General features: G+C 43.7%; 1 protein-coding gene across 5 annotated transcripts in view; it reads right to left on the minus strand.

The window, feature by feature from the left end:
* The window catches only part of LOC148137464 (Fc receptor-like protein 5), a 108,701-nt gene that overhangs the window by 16,161 nt on the left and 71,788 nt on the right, over positions 1-20,752 (minus strand). For all 5 annotated transcript variants that reach the window (XM_087982327.1, XM_087982331.1, XM_087982329.1 and 2 more), the window contains 2 exons: positions 7,583-7,672; positions 3,161-3,188 (listed from right to left, as the gene is read on the minus strand). In XM_087982327.1, the coding sequence (XP_087838453.1) occupies positions 3,161-3,188; positions 7,583-7,672 (118 nt within the window). The remainder of the gene's footprint in view (positions 1-3,160; positions 3,189-7,582; positions 7,673-20,752) is intronic.

Here is a 20,752-nt window from a genome sequence, read left to right on the forward strand (position 1 = left end):
CCCTTCGGCCCACGATGTTGTGCCGAACATTTGTCCTAGCTTAAGCACCCATCCATGTACCTATCCAATTGCCGCTTAAAGGTCACCAAAGATTCTGACTCTACCACTCCCACAGGCAGCGCATTCCATGCCCCCACCACTCTCTGGGTAAAGAACCCACCCCTGACATCTCCCCTATACCTTTCTCCCTTCACCTTAAATTTATGCCCCCTTGTAACACTCTGTTGTACCCGGGGAAAAAGTTTCTGACTGTCTACTCTATCTATTCCTCTGATCATCTTATAAACCGCTATCAAGTCACCCCTCATCCTTTGCCGTTCCAACGAGAAAAGGCCTAGCACTCTCAACCTATCCTCGTACGACCTATTCTCCATTCCAGGCAACATCCTGGTAAATCTTCTCTGCACCCTCTCCAAAGCTTCCACATCTTTTCTAAAATGAGGCGACCAGAACTGCACACAGTACTCCAAATGTGGCCTAACCAAAGTCCTGTACAGTTGCAACATCACTTCACGACTCTTGAATTCAATCCTTCTGCTAATGAACGCTAATACACCATAGGCCTTCTTACAATCTCTATCCACCTGAGTGGCAACTGTCAAAGATCTATGAACATAGACCCCAAGATCCCTCTGCTCCTCCACCTTACTAAGAACCCTACCGTTAACCCTGTATTCCGCATTCTTATTTGTCTTTCCAAAATGGACAACCTCACACTTGGCAGGGTTGAACTCCATCTGCCACTCCTCAGCCCAGCTCTGCATCATATCTAAGTCCCTTTGCAGCCGACAACAGCCCTCCTCACTATCCACAACTCCACCAATCTTCGTATCATCTGCAAATTTACTGACCCACCCTTCGACTCCCTCATCCAAGTCATTAATAAAAATTACAAACAGCAGAGGACCCAGAACTGATCCCTGCGGAACTCCACTTGTAACTGGGCTCCAGGCTGAATATTTACCATCTACCACACTCTCTGACTTCGACCGGTTAGCCAGTTTTCTATCCAATTGGCCAAATTTCCCTCTATCCCATGCCTCCTGACTTTCCGCATAAGCCTACCATGGGGAACCTTATCAAATGCCTTACTAAAATCCATGTACACTACATCCACTGCTCTACCCTCATCCACATGCTTGGTCACCTCCTCAAAGAATTCAATAAGACTTGTAAGGCAAGACCTACCCTTCACAAATCTGTGCTGGCTGTCCCTAATCAAGCAGTGTCTTTCCAGATATTCATAAATCCTATCCCTCAGTACCCTTTCCATTATTTTGCCTACCACCTAAGTAAGACTAACTGGCCTGTAATTCCCGGGGTTATCCCTATTCCCTTTTTTGAACAGGGGCACAACATTCGCCACTCTCCAGTCCCCTGGTACCACCCCCGTTGATAGTGAAGACGAAAAGATCATTGCCGACGGTACTGCAATTTCCTTTCTTGCTTCCCACATAATCCTAGGATATATCCCGTCAGGCCCGGGGGACTTGTCTATCCTCAAGTTGTTCAAAATGTCCAACACATCTTCCTTCCTAACAAGTATCTCCTCTAGCTTACCAGTCCGTTTCACACTCTCCTCTTCAACAATACGGTCCCTCTCGTTTGTAAATACTGAAGAAAAGTACTCATTCAAGACCTCTCCTATCTCTTCCGACTCAATACACAGTCTCCCACTACTGTCCTTGATCGGACTTACCCTCGTTCTCGTCATTCTCATGTTTCTCACATACGCATAAAATGCCTTGGGGTTATCCTTGATCCTATCCGCCAAAGATTTTTCATGCCCTCTCTTAGCTCTCCTAATCCCTTACTTCAGGTCCCTTCTGGCTATCCTGTATCCCTCCACTGCTGTGTCTGAATCCTGTTTCCTCAACCTTATGTAAGCCTCCTTCTTCCTCTTTACAAGACATTCAACCTCCCTCGTCAACCAAGGTTCCGTCACACGACCATCTCTTTCCTGCCTGACAGGTACATACATATCAAGGACACGTCATATCTGTTCTTTGAAAAAGTTCCACATTTCCACGACATCGTTCCCTGACAGCCTATGCTCTCAACTTATCGCGTCTTACAGCATCGTAATTACCCTTCCCCCAATTGTAAAACCTACCCTGTTGCACACATCTATCTCTCTCCATAACCAAGGTGAAAGTCACAGAATTGTGGTCACCATCACCAAAATGTTCACCCACTAACAAGCCCATCACTTGTCCCGGTTCATTACCGAGTACCAAATCCAATATGGCCTCCCCTCTGGTCGGACAATCTACATACTGAGTTAGAAAAGCTTCCTGGACACACTGCGCAAACACCGCCCCATCCAATCTACATGATCTAAAGAGCTTCCAATCAATATTAGGGAAATTGAAATCGCCCATTACTACTACCCTGTGGCTTCTGCACCTTTCCAAAATCTGTTTCCCAATCTGTTTCTCCACATCTCTGCTGCTATTGGGGGGGCCTATAGTAAACACCCAACAAGGTGACTGCACCTTTCCTATTTCTGACTTCAGCCCCCTCGAACTGCCTTTCTGCAGCCGTTATACCATTTCTAATTAGTAACGCCACCCCCCCTCCTTTTTTACCACCCTCCCTAATCTTACTGAAACATCTGTAACCAGGAACCTCCAACAACCATTCCTGTCCCTCTTCTATCCACGTTTCCGTGATGGCCACAACATCGTAGTCCCAGGTGCACTGGTTTCCTCCCACAATCCAGCGATGTGCAGGTTAGGTGAATTGGCCATGCTAAATTGCCCATAGTGTTCAGGGATGTATAGGTTAGGTGCATTAGTCAGGGGTAAATGTAGAGTAGTAGGGGAATGGATCTGGGTGGGTAACTCTTTGGAGCATCAGTGTGGACTTGTTGGACCGAAGGGCCTGTTTCGACACTAGATGGATTCTCTGATTCTCATGTGGGCACATCCTACGACAAATGCACACACGGAACTATTACCTTCAAGAATAAATGGGAACTGATGAAATTATTGCAAATAATGGCTATATTTCAGAAAGTTCTGATTGAAACTAGCATTTGATATTGTCAGCACTATCACTTTGGAGGAATGATTGCTAAGTAAGAGCTAATGGTTATCCTCTTTCAGTTGGCTGTCATCATTGAGTGGAAAAACTGACAATTTAATTCATAACGTTCTACCTGATTTCTCTGCTGCGTCTTGATTTTCCTGAAATGAAAGAAAAAATTTTAGAAATCTGGAGTTAATTGTGGGGGAGGAGGACTAACTGGATTGTGCTTCGGAACAGCAGGTGGGGAATTGATGGATTGATTGGCTACATCCTGTACTGTACTATTCTTTGACTTTATTAGGTTAGGGAATTGTAACACGAGAAAAGGCAAGAAGCATAAAAGGTCTTTGCTAGATTAAATTATAGATTTCTGGTTCAATAACTCTCCTAGCTCAATATCCATTAACAAATCGAAATGAGACAATTTTGATTTAAACTGGGTAATAAATGAAGGAGTTGAGCTGATTGCTGAAATGATCTGCTGCATCTCTGACTGATGAACATGGTAATGTTTAGTGAGGGAATGCAGGAGATAATAGCTTGGCCTTCTGAAGGTACATTCCCCAAGTGATGGAGGGCAGAAAAAAAACATTACTGGAGAAACTCAGCAGATCTGAGCATCTGTGGAAAGAAAATAGAGACAATATTTTGGGTGTAGTGACCCCTCATCAAGCTGCAATGATGAATTCCATTCTGCTATACTAAAGAATATAGGATCATGCTTATGAAAGATAGCTGCAGTTTCTCCAGTAGACAAGCAGGAGGCTGGGAGAACACAGCACGCCAGGCAGCATCAGGAGGCTGGAAGAACACAGCACATCAGACACCGAGCTGGAAGTTTTTGTTGCAAACGTTTCGTCCCCTGTCTAGGTGACAACTTCAGTGCTTGGGACCTCCTGTGAAGCGCTTTAGATTAGATTAGATTAGATTAGATCTAATCGTTTCTGTGGTGTTTCCTCCGGCATTTATAGTGGCCTGTCCCTGCCGCTTCCGGTTGTCAGTTTCAGCTGTCCGCTGTAGTGGCCGGTATATTGGGTCCAGGTCTATGTGTTTGTTGATGGAGTTTGTGGATGAGTACCATGCTTCTAGGAATTCCCTGGCTGTCCTTTGTTTCGCTTGCCCTATAATGGTAGTGTTGTCCCAGTCAAATTCATGTTGCTTGTCGTCTGCGTATGTGGCTACTAGGGATAGCTGGTCGTGTCGTTTCGTGGCTAGTTGATGTTCATGGATGCGGATCGTTAGCTGTCTTCCTGTTTGTTCTATATAGTGTTTTGTGCAGTCCTTGCATGGGATTTTGTACACTACATTAGTTTTGCTCATGCTGGGTATCGGGTCCTTCATTTTGGTGAGTTGTTGTCTGAGAGTGGCTGTTGGTTTGTGTGCTGTTATAAGTCCTAGTGGTCGCAGTAGTCTGGCTGTCATTTCAGAGATGTTCTTGATATATGGTAGTGTGGCTAGTCCTTTGGGTTGCGGCATGTCCTCATTCTGTTGTCTTTCCCTTAGGCATTTGTTAATGAAATTGCGAGGATATCCGTTTTTTGCGAATACCTTGTATAGGTGTTCCTCTTCCTCTTTTTGCAGTTCTGGTGTGCTGCAGTGTGTTGTGGCCCTTTTGAATAGTGTCTTGATGCATCTTCGTTTGTGTGTATTGGGGTGGTTGCTTTCATAGTTCAGGACTTGGTCTGTGTGTGTGGCTTTCCTGTGTACCTCAGTGGTGAATTCTCCGTTTGGTGTTCTCTGTACCCTCACGTCTAGGAATGGGAGTTGGTTGTCCTTTTCTTCCTCTCTCGTGAATCGGATTCCTGTGAGTGTGGAGTTGATGATCCGGTGTGTATTCTCTATTTCTGTGTTTTTAATGATTACAAAGGTGTCATCCACATATCTGACCCAGAGTTTGGGTTGAATTTGCGGTAAGACTGTTTGTTCTAACATTTGCATTACTGCTTCTGCTATGAGTCCCGAGATCGGTGAGCCCATGGGTGTTCCGTTGATTTGTTCGTATATCTGGTTTTGAATGTGAAGTGTGTTGTGAGGCACAAGTCCAGTAGTTTAAGTATGCCGTCTTTGTTGATGGGTTCAACGTCCTGTTGTCTGTTATGTCTGTTCAGCAGGTTGGCTATTGTATCTCTGGCTAGGGCTTTGTCGATAGACGTGAACAGTGCCGTTACGTCGAATGAAACCATGGTTTCTTCCTTGTCTATGTGTATATTTCTGATGATGTCCAAGAATTCCTGTGTTGATTGTATAGAGTGTCTGGATCCACTGATCAAGTGTTTCAGTTTCTGCTGTAGTTCTTTCGCCAGTTTGTGTGATGGTGTCCCTGGTAGTGATACTATGGGTCTGAGTGGGATGTCTGGTTTGTGCACTTTAGGTAGTTCATAGAATCTGGGGGTGTTGTTGCTTTCAGGTTTCATTCTTTGTAGGTCGGACCTGGTTATCTGTCCGTTTTTTTGTAGGTTCCTCAGTGTGTTGTTTATCCTATTGGTGAGCTGTGGGGTGGGGTCAAACTCCCTCTTTTGGTAGGTGTTGGTATCTGCAAGTAGTTGTTGTGCTTTTTGGATGTAGGTTGCTTTGTCCAGGATGACCGTCATTCTGCCTTTGTCTGCTGGTAGTATGATTATGTTCTTATCGTTTCTTAGTGATTTTAGTGCTTCCCTCTCCTTGGTGTTGAGGTTATGTGTTTGTCTTTTCCTTGTTATCAGGGGTACGATACTTTGTCTCACTGTTTGTTGTGTCTCTTCTGTCAGTCCATTGTTCCTGGACTGACATTCCAAATGGGGTGGCCTTGCTAATTAGAAATGGTATAACGGCTGCAGAAAGGCAGTTCGAGGGGGATCTGCCTTTGGAGGTAGTATGGGCTGAAGTCAGAAATAGGAAAGGTGCAGTCACCTTGTTGGGTGTTTACTATAGGCCCCCCCAATAGCAGCAGAGATGTGGAGAAACAGATTGGGAAACAGATTTTGGAAAGGTGCAGAAGCCACAGGGTAGTAGTAATGGGTGATTTCAATTTCCCAAATATTGATTGGAAGCTCTTTAGATCATGTAGATTGGATGGGGCGGTGTTTGCGCAGTGTGTCCAGGAAGCTTTTCTAACTCAGTATGTAGATTGTCCGACCAGAGGGGAGGCCATATTGGATTTGGTACTCGGTAATGAACCGGGACAAGTGATGGGCTTGTTAGTGGGTGAACATTTTGGTGATGGTGACCACAATTCTGTGACTTTCACCTTGGTTATGGAGAGAGATAGGTGTGTGCAACAGGGTAGGTTTTACAATTGGGGGAAGGGTAATTACGATGCTGTAAGACGCGATCTAAGAAGCATAAGTTGAGAGCATAGGCTGTCAGGGAACGATGTCGTGGAAATGTGGAACTTTTTCAAAGAACAGATATGACGTGTCCTTGATATGTATGTACCTGTCAGGCAGGAAAGAGATGGTCGTGTGACGGAACCTTGGTTGACGAGGGAGGTTGAATGTCTTGTAAAGAGGAAGAAGGAGGCTTACATAAGGTTGAGGAAACAGGGTTCAGACACAGCAGTGGAGGGATACAGGATAGCCAGAAGGGACCTGAAGAATGGGATTAGGAGAGCTAAGAGAGGGCATGAAAAATCTTTGGCGGATAGGATCAAGGATAACCCACAGCACATCAGGCAGCATCAGGAGGCTGGGAGAACACAACACGTCAGGTACCATCAGGAGGCTGGGAGAACACAGCACATTAGGCAGCATCAGGAGGCTGGGAGAACACAGCACATCAGGTACCATCAGGAGGTTGGGAGAACACAGCATGTCAGACACCATAAGGTGTTGGAGAAGTCAATGTTTCGGGTATAACCCTTCTTCAGGATTGGGGGTGGGTGTAAAGGGACCTAGTTTCTCCAGCATTTTCTATTTTTTGTTTCAGCATCCACACTCGTTGTTTTATTTTAGTGGAAAAATACTGCAGATTTCCAGTATCTGCAGTATTTTGCTTCCATTGGAATGTAGAAAAGTCCTGCTTGTTGAATTCGAGTGTCAGTGTCAGAGTCTCAGCGTAGGGAAGTGGGATGGAAAATACTAGCCTTCAAGAGATAGGCATTTTTAATTAACCTGTTCAGAGATGTTATGACACACCTCTGGAGCAGCTATGTCTTGAACTCAGGCCTCCTGGCTCAGAGCTACAGTCACTACTGCTGTGCCACAAGGGCCCTAGCCTAGAGCATGCATGCTTACAGTGAGGACTGACTACAAGCCAATTTTGTTTGATCTTGATTTACAGTGTTCAAGTTAAAACATAGCTCAATCACAATCTAACCAAAAAATACTAGCGAATCAAGGGCTGATTAGCCATCTCTTCTTCCTGAATTCAATATTAAAACTTTAGGTCATTCCAGACTTTTAATTATTTCATGGATCAGTACTTTTGCATTTCATCATTACCGTGCCAGTCTGATGTTAGGCGTCCAGTAGTAGATGCTTAGGGGAGATGTTCAGTAATGGAATAAAATAAAAGTGCCAATTACTTAAGTTTGAATATTTTTTCTGGACAGATATTTGCACATGTTAAGACTCACCTTTCTTCCAGAAGCAAAAACTGAGCAGCGCGAGGATGAGAACCAGAACCACAGCCGAGCCAATACCAGCCTCCAAGTTAGAGGAGTTCTCTAAAGGAAATAAGGGAACACAATGGAGCCACATAAATGAGCTTTTCCTGCACAAAGTAAGTAATTAGCTGAAAATTAAATAAAGAATAACCCCTGAATATCTGTTGAATCTGAAGTGCACACCATATTAAATCAAAACAGAGTGTTGACATGGTACAGTGTTTAAACTGAAAGGAGACTGGAAGGTGTAGCTTTTCATATTTCACTCATCAGAACTAGGACAGAAAAAACAAGCTTCAATAAAGAAACACCATTTTATGCAACACTATTTATACACAGTACTTGTAATAAAATCCCTCCCTGGTGATTCCCTGGTGTGCTGTTTTAACATGCTGCATCAAGCTTTTACACTTTAAATACTCCTTATCTCTTTAAGTGCCCTTGAATTTGTGACTTAGTGATAAGGTTTCAAGGATAAAGCACTGACAAGGTACCATCAACTGGAGGACAGCATGACAAAACATTTCAGTCTCATAAGGCAAAAGTGAGAACTGCAGATGCTGGAAATCAGAGTCTAGATTAGTGTGGTGCTGGAAAAGCACAGCAGGTCAGGCAGCATCCGAGGAGCAGGAAAATCGACATTTCGGGCAAAAGCCTTTCATCAGGAATTTGGATGCTGCTTGACCTGCTGTGTTTTTCCAGCACCACTCTAATCTATTTTAGTCTCATTACCTTGTTCTTTCTCCATTGTTCTGCCTCTTTGTCTCCATCAAGTGTATTTCAATTTAGTTTTAAAATTTGTTACTCAATCTGTTTCCATCTGACAGTGCCTTCCAGATCACGATAACTTGAAGCAAATTATTTCATTCATTTTACCCACAGTACTTTTGCCAATTACTTTCACTCTAAGTCCATTGGTTAACAAATAAGAGGTGAAACCAGTGGAAAGAGTTTATCTCATTTATCCTGTCAAAACATTGCATGGGCTTTGAACACATCAACCTAACTCTTCCTTGAATCCTTTTTGTTTTAAAAGTAGAAAAGCCCAGCTTCTCTCATTGGTCGACTTAAATAAATTCCCTCAGGGTTGTCCACATTCTCATACATCTCACCGGCACTCTGAGGCCAAAAACGTAGTGCTTAGAACTATTATCAATGAGCTAGGGTGTTATGAGTGATTTGTACATGTTTATTGGCTTTTGTGTAGTTTTTAGAATCATTGTAGGAATTCTTTAATCATCTTATATAATTTCCTGTAAAAGACCTCCAAACACCGGTCCATGTAAACTCTTAGATCTCTCTATAGTTATGACCTTCTATAGTTAACTTATTTCACACATATTGTCTCTGTTTATTCTTCATAATGTATCATTTCATATTTTTCCCAGTTAAATTGCATCTAACATGTCTCTGCTCATTTCAAGTATCTCATCATATTCCCTTACTTTCGTACTCACTTCCTCACTGCTTTCTATATTTTTAAAAATTTTGTGCCATCTGTAAAATTTAACATGGTGCTATGTCTTGTCAAGTCCAGGGCATGAACTGAGCTTTGGTCTGATGAGTGGGCCTCATGCTTCCCCACTTTGAGAAAAGCTTTGAGAAAATAACATCTTAAGGAAGCTGGTCAACTCAAAATGGATAACTGAACTGAAAACATTACGAATAACTGCCCTTGCTTTGTGCTACTCAGCAGCTGAATATACCTGGGAATACTCTCTCATGCCTTGAAGTCCTTAACAAAGCTTCCATAGCTACTAATTGTCTGAAACCTATAACAAATGGATGATTTGTATCCATGGTTGCTACAGCTCCACTCCGCACCCCTCTCCCATCCCATTATGAGATTTTCTATATGGTGACTTTAATGTCTTCTGCCTCTAAAAGAAGGCAATGGGAATGTTAAACCAGCATGTACCTTCTGTGCCTGCAGCTTACACAATATACGTGATCTATAAAGAAATTGATCATTTCCAAACTAAACCAAAGCTCGTTCTAGACCACCTACTTAATTCTAGCCCTGCACACATATTACATATAAACAATATAAAGTGTTCAGGTCTTCTAATGGTACGCCTGAAAGTTTCTAAGGGTTGTTTGGTAGGTGTCTATTCATTCCTGCAGAATGTTGTTCACTTTGTATTATTACCCTAACTCTAAAGAAAACCAGTCGTTCTGGCAGAGGATTGATCCGAGGACATCACACTGCAGAGTACCACCATCATTCACAAAATGTGTAGTATCTCAGCATCGGTACTGCCGACACTTGCAGTGAGTAAAATTGACATCTTAGTCCAAGGCACAGTACCTCTTTGCAGTGAATTTATCGAAAGGTTCACATTCTTGATTAGATTCCCTACAGTATGGAAACAGGCCCTTCAGCCCAACAAATCCACACCGACACTCCAAAGAGTAACCCACTCAGACCTATTATCCTACTCTACGTTTACCCCTGACTAATGCACCTAATAGGCAAAAGTGAGGACTGCAGATGCTGGAGATCAGAGTTTAGAGTAGAGTGGTGCTGGAAAAGCAGAGCAGGTCAGGCTGCTGAGGAGCAGGAAAATCGATGTTTCGGGCAAAAGCCCTTCATCAAGAATGAAGCATAATACCATGGGTACTTTAGCATGGTCAATTCACCTAACCTGCACATCATTGGGTTGTGGGACAAAACCCACACAGACATGCTGAGAATGTGCAAACTCTACACAAACAGTCACTCGAGGCAAGAGTCAAACCTAGGTCCCTGGTGCTGTGAGGCAGAAGTGCTAACCACTGAGCCACCCATTCTAAGATGATAAATTGAGTAAGAACTTTGCTCGACAGTTAACAAAACCAATAAATCATTCTTGTGCTCTCATATCTGAATCTACATCTCTGCTGTAGCTTTTGTCTGCTCAGGATCAGGGTGAAATCATTTCACTGACAGTACATAACCTATGCTTCAATTAGTTGCAGTTGAAATTTTCTCTTGTTCATCTTCAGGTTCCTCTGGTGAGATCTTTCCAGCAGTCTTACAGACTCTGATGATAGTCTACAAAGTCTTCTTCCAACATTTCTCCATATCCATAAACTAGCAGATTATCCATAGTGGCTTCATACCTGGAAGATTACTGACTATCTCATGCTGTTGGGGTTGATATGCTTCCGGAGAAGTGGAAATGCCATTATACAATAAATGGCAGAACCCTTAGAAGCATTAACATACAGAGAGATCTAGGTGTACAAGTGACAGTGGTAACACAAGTCAATAAGGTGGTCAAGACGGTGGCCTTCATTGGTTGGGTCATAGAACATAAAAATTGTTAAGTTGTATAGGCCACATTCGGAATGCTGTATACAGGTCTGATCACCACACTATCAGAGGATGTAGAGACTTTGGAGAGGGTACAGAAATGGTGTAACATGATGTTAGTTGCTTCAGAGGGTATTAGCTATGAGGAAAGATTGGACAAAGTCAATTTGTTTTCACTTAAACATTGGAGGCGAGAGATGACCTGATTGAAGTTTACAAAATGATGAGAGACATGGATGAAACGGATAGTTGGAATTGTTTTCCCACTGTAGAAATGTCTATTATTAGGAGGCATAGGTTTAAGGTAAAGGGGGCAAGTTGAAAGGAGATGTGAAAGGCAGGTTTTTTACACAGTGCCTGGAATGCGCCATGGGAGGAAGTGGTAGACGTAGATACAAAAGCCATGTTTAAGGGCCATCCTGGTAGATACATGGGAATAGTGGGATGGGGACTGCATAGAGGCAAGAGATCCTTAGTTTAGAAAGACATTATGTGTTGTGCAAGCTTGGTAGGTCGAAAGACGTGTTCCTGTGCTATACTTTGTTCCTTGTTTCTTCTTCTTTGCGCAGCCATCTGTGCCTCTCAAATGGATGCAGAGTATTGTCAGACAACAGATGCTTTCATGTCATTTCCCTTGCCAGTATCTATTCTGCCCATCCAGGGTGGTAAAGACCTTTAGGCATGGCACACACCTTCAGTAGTTGATCATCGGTGACTCTTTTCAAAGTCTTATGATATCTTTTGAATCTATGAATAATCTCAGCTTTTTCACAGGTACTCGTAGGTATGGGTTGTCACTTCTTTTCCAGCTTCTCTATCGTGTCTTTCAGACTGGATTTGAGGGGAACTGGAACTTTCTTTGGCAGATAATAAGTTGAACTCGCACTCTTATCAGAGTTTAGATTAGAGTGGTGCTGGAAAAGCACAGCAGGTCAGGTAGCATCTGAGGAGCAGGAAAATCGACGTTTCCGGCAAAAGTCCTTAATCAGGAATTGGGGGTGGGGGGGAAGTGGACTGGGGCTGGGTAGAAGGTAGCATAGAGTACAATAGGTGAATGGGGGTTGGGGATGGAGGTGATAGGTCAGAGGGGAGGGTGGAGCGGATAGGTGGGAAGGGAGATTGGCGGGTAGGACAGGTCATGAGGACAGTGCTGAGCTGGAAGGTTGGAACTGGGGTCAGGTGGGGGGAGGGGAAATGAGGAAACTGGTGAAGTCCACATTGATGCCCTGGGGTTGAAGTGTTCTGAGGCGGAAGATGAAGTGTTCTTCCTCCAGGTGTCGGGTGGTGAGGGAGCGATGGTGGAGGAGGCCCAGGACCTGCATGTCCTCCTCACTGAGGACGAATGATCAGTCCTCAGCAAAGGCCTTACCTTTATCCCCTCTGTCCATGCATCAATTAATTCAATTCGCATCGTGACGCCGAATACTTCTTCCGCCGCCTCCGCCTCCGAGCTTACTTTTACAATCAGGACTCCCGCCCACCTTCCGAGGACCCCTTCACTTGCCTCCAACACACTCCATTCACCTGGACACCCCGCGTTGGCCTATTACCCGCCCTCGATCTCTTCATTTCCAACTGCCGCCGGGACATTAACCACCTCAAACTGTCTACCCCACTCCCCCACTCCAACCTCTCACCCTCACAATGCGCAGCCCTCTGCTCCAATCCCGACCTTACCATCAAACCAGCAGGTAAAAGGGCTGCAGTGGTAGTTTGGCACACTGACCTCTACAACGCTGAAGCCAGATGCCAACTCGGAGACACCTTCACCTACTGCCCCCTCGACCATGACCAGACCCTCCATCACCAAACCATCATCTCCCAGACCATACAGAACCTCATCACCTCAGGAGATCTCCCACCCACAGCTGCCAACCTCGTAGTCCAGGAACCCCGCACTGCCCGGTTCTACCTCCTTCCCAAGATCCACAAGCCTGACCACCCCGGCCGATCCATTGTCTCAGCCTGCTCCTGCGCCCCCAAACTCATCTCCACTTACCTCAATACTGTCCTATTCCCCCCTAGTCCAGGAACTCCCCACACACATTCAAGACACCACCCACATCCTCCACCTCCTCCAAGATGTCCATTTCCCCCGCCCCCAATGCCTCATCTTCACCATGGATATTCAATCCCTCTACACCTCCATCCGCCATGACCAAGGCCTCCAAGCCCTCCGTTTCTTCCTCTCCCGACATCCCCAACAGTACCCTTCCACTGACACTCCCATTCATTTGGCTGAACTGGTCCTCACCCTTAACAATTTCTCCTTCGAATCCTCCCACTTCCTCCAGACCAAAGGAGTAGCCATGGACACCTGTATGGGCCCCAGCTATGCCTGTCTCTTTGTTGGCTACGTTGAACAGTCCACCTTCCGTAGTTACACCGGCACCACTTCCCACCTCTTCCTCCGTGACATTGATGACTGCATCGGTGCCACCTTGTACTCCCGTGAGGAGGTTGAGCAATTCATCAACTTCACCAATACATTCCATCCTGACCTTAAATTCACCTGGACCATCTCTGACACCTCCCTCCCCTTCCTGGACCTCTCCATCTCCATTAATGATGACCGAACTTGACACTGACATTTTTTACAAACCCACCGAATCCCACAGCGACCTGGATTACACCTCTTCCCACTCTTCCTCCTGCAAAAATGCCATCCCATATTCCCAATTTCTCTGCCTCTGCCGTATTTGCTCCCAGGATGACCAATTCCATCACAGAACACACCAGACGGCCTCCTTCTTTAGAGACCGCAATTTCCCTTCCCACGTGGTTAAAGATGCCCTCCAATGCATCTCATCCACATCCCACACCTCTGCCCTCAAACCCCACCCTTCCAACCGTAACAAGGACAGAACCCCCCGGTCCTCACTTTCCACCCCACCAACCTTCACATAAACTGCATCATCCACCTATATTTCCACCACCTCCAAACGGACCCCACCACCAGGGATATATTTCCCTCCCCACCTATTTCTGCAAAGACCGTTCCCTCCATGACTACCTGGTCAGGTCCACGTCCCCCAACAAACCATCCTCCCTTCCTGGCACCCTCCCCTGCCAATGCAGGAATTGTAAAACCTGTGCCCACACCTCCTCCCTCACCAACATCCAAGGCCCCAAAGGAGCCTTCCACATCCATCAAAGTTTCACCTGCACATCCACCAATATCATTTATTGTATCCATTACTCCCGATGCGGTCTCCTCTCCATTGGGGAGATGGGACGCCTCCTTGCAGAGCGCTTTAGGGAACAATTCCGAGACACCCACACCAATCAACCTCACCACCCTATGGCCCAACATTTCAAATCCCCCTCCTACTCTGCCGAGGACATGCAGGTCCTGGGTCTCCTCCACGGCCGGTCCCTCACCACCCGACGTCTGAAGGAAGAATGCCTCATCTTCTGCCTCGGAACACTTCAATCCCAGGGCATCAATGTGGACTTCACCAGTTTCCTCATTTCCCCTTCCCCCACCTTACCCCAGTTCCAACCTTCCAGCTCAGCACTGTCCTTGTGACCTGCCCTACCTGCCAATCTCCCTTCCCACATATTCACTCCACCCTCTCCTCTGGCCTATCACCTCCATCCCCACCCCCATTCACCTACTGTACTCTTTGCTAACTTCTCCCCACTCCCTCCCCCCCCCCCCCCCCCACCACCCCCACTTATCTCTCCACCCTGGAGGCTTCCTGCCTCCATTCCTGATGAAGGGCTTTTTTCCTGCTCCTCGGATGCTGCCTTACCTGCTGTGGTTTTCCAGCACCACTCTAATCTAGACTCTCGATTCCAGCATCTGCAGTCCTCACTTTTGCCTAGCGCTCTTATCAACTTTGGGATTATATTCATCTTTCCATAGGCTGTGGAGAAAAGTTTTGTCAGCATCTGTTCAGCAATCAATGACTTGCTGTCATGCAAAATGGCACAAATCTCTTCTGGGGTGAGGAGAGTTAGCAGTTCAAACCTCTCACTTGTATCAGCTGAGCTGATTGGATTGTTCTTAGTGTCTACTATCTGGAACTCCTGATCTTCTTTCTTTCAATTTCATGGGGTTTTCAGCTTTGCTTTTCCTCTTGGAATTCACATTGTTCCAGCTTCAACTTTACTTTCAGTGTCTCATTTACAGTTTGAGCTACTTCTATGAAGATCATGATACAGTGCTGAGCACTGGTACCTATCTTCACTTGATGATCTCCTTCTGTAGTTATCTTTCTAATGGTCGCAAACCATTTTTTAACATTGAGACTTGATGATATCAACATAAAATTGTTTCTGTAAAGTGATTCATCAGAATTATCACTCAATATCTGTCTATTGACAACTTTTTGGGTTTGCTTTCCTTCTTGTCAGCAAAACACTTTACACTTGTAAAGTGCTTCAGCTTCTTTCAGTTTGAGCACAGCTTTCCTCAGACAGGATGAGTTTTCTTTATTTATATCTCCAATATTTATGACTCATACTCTTTGCCTTGATCTTTCTGCTGCCCTTCTCATAGAGTTAGAGAGGTCTACAGCATGAAAACAGACACTTGCACCCAACTTGCCCACGTTGCCCAGTTTTCACAATTTAAACTAGTCCCATTTGCCTGTATTTGGTCCATATCCCTCCATACCAATCCCACCCATATACCTGTCTAAATTTCTTTTTTAATGACAAAATTGTACTCACCTCCACCACTTTTAGACAATCACCACCCTCTGTGTGAAAGAATTGCCCCTCTGGGCCCTTTTGTATCTCTCTCATCCTAAATCAATTCCCTCTGGTTTTAGACTCCCACCACAGGGAAACGCTGTCTGCTATCTACCTTATCTATGCCTCTCATGATTTTATATACGTTTTACAGTAGTCTTTCAGTCTCCTATGTTCAAGAGAAAAGAGTCCCAGCCTATTCAATCTCTCCTTAATAACAAAACCTTCCAGTCCGGATAGCATCCGAGTCAATCTTTTCTGCACTCTTTCTAGTTTAATAATATCCTTTCTATAGTAGGGTGACCAGAACTGCATGTATTACTCCAAATATGGCCTCACCAACAGTTTATACATCTGAAACAAGATGTCCCATTTCCTATATTCTGACTGACGAAAACTAACATACTGAAAGCCTTTTTCACAACCCTGTATACCTTGACTTAATTTTTTAAGGAGCTATGACCTATAGCGCTAGATCCTGTTTGTTCTATAAAACTCCCCCGGGGCCCTACCATTGCTTTATGAAAATGCAACATCTTGCATTTATCTAAATCAAACTCCATCTGCCAATCCTCAGCCCACTTGCTCAGTTAATCGAAATCTTGCTGCATTCCCAGATAACCTTTTCCACTCTCCACGATGCCACCAGTTTTGGTGTCATCTGCAAACTTACTAACTATACCTCCTAAATTATCAGCCAAATCATTTATATAAATTATGAATAACAGTGGACCCCTGTGGCACACCACTGGTAACAAGCGTCCAGTCTGAAAAATACCATCACCCTCAGTCTTCTACCATCAAATCAATTTTGTGTCCAATTGGCTAGCTTTCCCTGGACCCTCTGAGATTTAACCTTACTCAGCAACCTACCATGCAGTACTTTGTCAAAGGCCTTGCTAAAGTCCATGTTAACAACATCTACTGCACTGCCCATCTACTTTTTTGGTCACCCCCTCAGAAGACTCCATCAAATTTGTGAGACATGATTTCCCATGCACAAAGTTAAAAATCACACAACACCAGGCTATAGTCCAACAGGTTTAACTGTAAGCACTAGCTTTCAGAGCGCTGCTCTAAATCATACACAAAGGCATGTTGACCACCCCAAATGAGTCTTTGCCCCTCCAAATATGTATACATCCTGTCACTCAGAATCCCCTCTAACAACCTAACCACCATGGATGTAAGACTCACTGGTCTGTAGTTCCCAGGCATTTACCTGCAGCCTTTCTTTAATAATGGCACAACATTATCCACCTTCCAATCTTTGGGCACTTGACCCGTGGCTATCAATTTTACAAATATCTCCACTGGGGGCTTTGCAATTTCTTCCCTAACCTCCCACAAAGTCCTGGGAATACACTTCATAATGTCCTGGAGATTTATCTACCTTATAAAGGAAGAGAGGTGACTTGATAGAGGTGTACAAGGTAATGAGAGGCATAGATAGAGAGATAACTAGAAACTATTCCCCAGGGCAGAAATGGCTGTCATGAGGGGGCATAATTTTAAGGAGGAAGGTATAGGGGAGATGTCTGAGGTTGGTTCTTTACACAGAGAGTGGTGAGTATGTGGAATGCACTGCTAGCGCTGGTGGTAGAGTCAGAGACATTAGGGACATTTAAGCGACAGCTGGACAAGCACATGGACGGCAGTAAATTGAGGGGTGTGGAGGTTAGATTGATCATAGATTAAGATAAATGCTTGGCACAACATCATGGGCCAAATGGCCTGTATTCTGCTGTACTGTTCTATGTTCTATGTTCTAGTGTGTTTTATGTACTTATAGCATGTCTTTGCATTCTCATTCACCTTTTTTGCCATTTCCACCTTGTCTTCTCTTTTAGCTTTCCTGATTTCTGTCTGAAGTGTTCTCTAACATTCTTTATACACCTCAAGGAACTTACTTGATCCCAGCTACCTATACATTTCATATGCTTCCTTTTTTCTTGACCAGGGCCTCAATATCTCTAGTCATCCAGAGTTCCCTACTCCTGCCAGCCTTACCTTTTACTCTAATAGGAACATATTAGCCCTATTCTGTGAATAATTCTTCTTTTCCTTCATTGTGTTGAGCTTGGAAAACATGAGCTTCTCAACAGAGTGTAAAACCTGTTCAGATCTTCCATTAACACTCTTCAGCCTATAACTAACCACTTCAGCATCTCAGCATATATCACATTTCTCTTCTCTCACAGGTTGGTTCCCACAATAGGGAGCAACTGCAAGTTCCCCTCTGGGCCAGTAACCATCCTAATATTTCTAAGCAGAAAGCAAGTACAACAGAGGATGTACAACTTTGTCAATCATAGTATATAAGTTGCAGATGCATTTTTTCAAACGAAGTGAGTCACATTGAGTGTAGGATGACAAAGCACATCAGTGACCCTCATCAAATATATCATTGTATATTATATTGGTGAGCCTCATCATTTTCTTTTCAAGACTGACCAACAATAAAGAGACTCAGGTCAATGATCAGCTTCTTACACATGGACTAACTCCTAGACTCTCAAGGCATTCATCTTAATAATCAGTCCAAATATCTCATTAGCCTGCAGAGGCCCCAATGTTACCTGATGAACCAAAGGAATTCTTCCCCCAAGAGTCGGTGAAACATGCTATAATTGGCTATGTCTCAACCATCTCAAGAATGGTTTATGCATTACTAGAGTTCAAACAAATTCTGTCAACTTCGGTACAGTACCTAAATGATGAATGATTTCCTAAAATGCCCTCTGCATCTCGAGCCATGAAATCTTGGTTGTGTGAAGGTCTTCAACTCTGAAGCTTGTGTGGAGTAGTGGAGAGGGATGATGTCATAAAATGACAAGAAGAGGAGCTTCATTTGACTTAAACGTTCAAGATTATAAAGTCCATTTTCAGAACACAAACATATTACACTCATCAATCATCTAAATGGCTTCATAAACGAACACCATCAAAATACTCAGTCTTAACAAATCTGGGCTGCTTGAATCTATATTCCGGTTTGCAAATAATGTTATCCAGTTTATATTCCCATGTTTTGTTTCCTTTCATTGATGTTAGGCACCAGTATATAGTTAGCTGTAGTTCCCTTTCACTAGCTTTGATCAGCTGTCTAACACTCAGAATTCTCAAGGATTATGCTGCTGTTCCATATCTAAGGAGAATTTGAAAATGATCAGAGAATCTCTAATCTCCTTCCTTCACTCATCAATATCCTCAAAGATCCATGATTGTAAAATCATGAAAGAGGTGCAAGATTTCCATTCATCTTATAACTTGTGTTAGGAAGGGACAATTGTCTTTTCCCATCTCATAGGTACATGTCTAATCTGCACCCAAACTATCTTCTCCTTGATCCTTTTGCTTTGTTCAGACTGTGTTTGACCTACTGATCTTTGATTCTAATCAGTTGGGACGGTCCCGTTGTAACTCACCACAGTTGAGTATTTACACATCTGATTTCTCTTTCTCATCTTTCATAACTATTCTAAATTGACTCATGATGCCAATGTCATTTTACAAAGGTTCTTCCAGTGAAGTGTGTTCCACTTGCTCTGTTTCACTGCCCAGAACTACTGGGGGTGTTAATTTAATTTAATTTAATTTACCCTGTTGACAGTTTGGGAACTCCCATCGTCTTACCCCTTTGACTTTAACCTTACTGCTGTCCAGATGACATTAAGATAATTGCAATATCTCATTACCATTGTTCATCTAACTCTGACATCCTTCTATAGTTTTTCTGCAAATTTATTCCTCCATTTCTTTCTTATTTGTTAGTCTACCACATACCATAAGCAGCATAACAATTTTTCATTTTTTCCTTAACTCTATTTAGATTCTGACCTCATCTGCAACATTCCTCTTCAGTGTTTGTTTGTAAACATATTTATTAGCAAGAAAAAAAGATTTTGACTTTACAAAAATATAAAGTTATTGAAAATATAACAAATAACAAATTCCAGTATAATAAAGAAAAACACAAACTACATTATAACTACTGTCTACTAACTACTAACTTACCGTATAGTACAAAAGAAAACCCAACATTGTGGAAAATAACACCAATAAATAAGTAAGTGACTAATAAAACAAATAAAAAGCAAAAGAACACACAAAAATGCAAAATAGCAACGCTCAACGCAAAGGTCCCAAACAAAAGAACCGGGAGCATTGTATATATACCCGTATTAACCCAGGAGTCCCCCTCCAGGGCCCCGGGGCTCAGCAAACCTAACCATCCTGATTAAACAAACACAATAGTTAAGATAGCAGACAAAGCTGTATTTAAATAACTTAAAAAGGGCTGCCATGTCTTATAAAAAAGGTCTGTTGTGTGGTACACCATGTTTGTAAAAACATCCAAGGGAATGTGCTCCATAATTAATTTCCGCCATCCCAGCAAGCCTAGTGGGTTCTCAGAAACCCAAATCATCAGAATATTCTTCCGTGCAAAGTAAGTAAGACATTGAAATATTTCTTCCCATGCCCGTCTAACGATAATAAGTTTGGGAGACATAGGAGGAGAGATATGGGGTCTACTTTAACTTCGGTCCTCAATGCCCTCCCTATCCCTCCCGCCACAGCACTCCAATAAACACGGAGTCTGTGGCATGTCCATAAGAGTACCTACACTTATTTACATTTGGGGCACATTGAAGATGGCCTTTTTAAAACTTCGCCAGATGGTCCGATGCAAGACAATTCTGATGCAGAACTTTTAACTGCATAGCGCATGTCCTATTAGAGATTGAGATCTTTCATGCGTTCTCCCATATGTCCTCCCATGTTTCAGAAGAGATCTCCACTCCTAGTTCTTGCTCCCAGACCTCACAAAACCGGTTAATATCCTGCTAGGTCCATAAAGGGCACTAATCGAGAGGGTGCTTGTGGAAGGTAGCAACAACCTCTCTGTATCGGGCTTATAGGGCTTAGTGAGAAGCGTAGTCTTCTTCTGGATGAAATCCCAGCCTGATAAAAATGGAAAAGATCTCTGCTGGACAGCCCATATTTGCAGCTTAATTGCTTGAAAGACATCATAACCTCCTCCTCAATCAAGTCTCCCAAACTGGAAACTCCTCTCGCAGCCCATAGTTTGAACCCTGAGTCCATCATCTCTGGTCAGAACCCCAGTAAATCACCTATGGGCGTAA

This window comes from Chiloscyllium plagiosum, unplaced genomic scaffold (genome assembly GCF_037043375.1).
Source record: "Chiloscyllium plagiosum isolate Xiang-an unplaced genomic scaffold, Cpla_swu_hap1 HiC_scaffold_43, whole genome shotgun sequence".
Taxonomy (NCBI): domain Eukaryota; kingdom Metazoa; phylum Chordata; class Chondrichthyes; order Orectolobiformes; family Hemiscylliidae; genus Chiloscyllium; species Chiloscyllium plagiosum.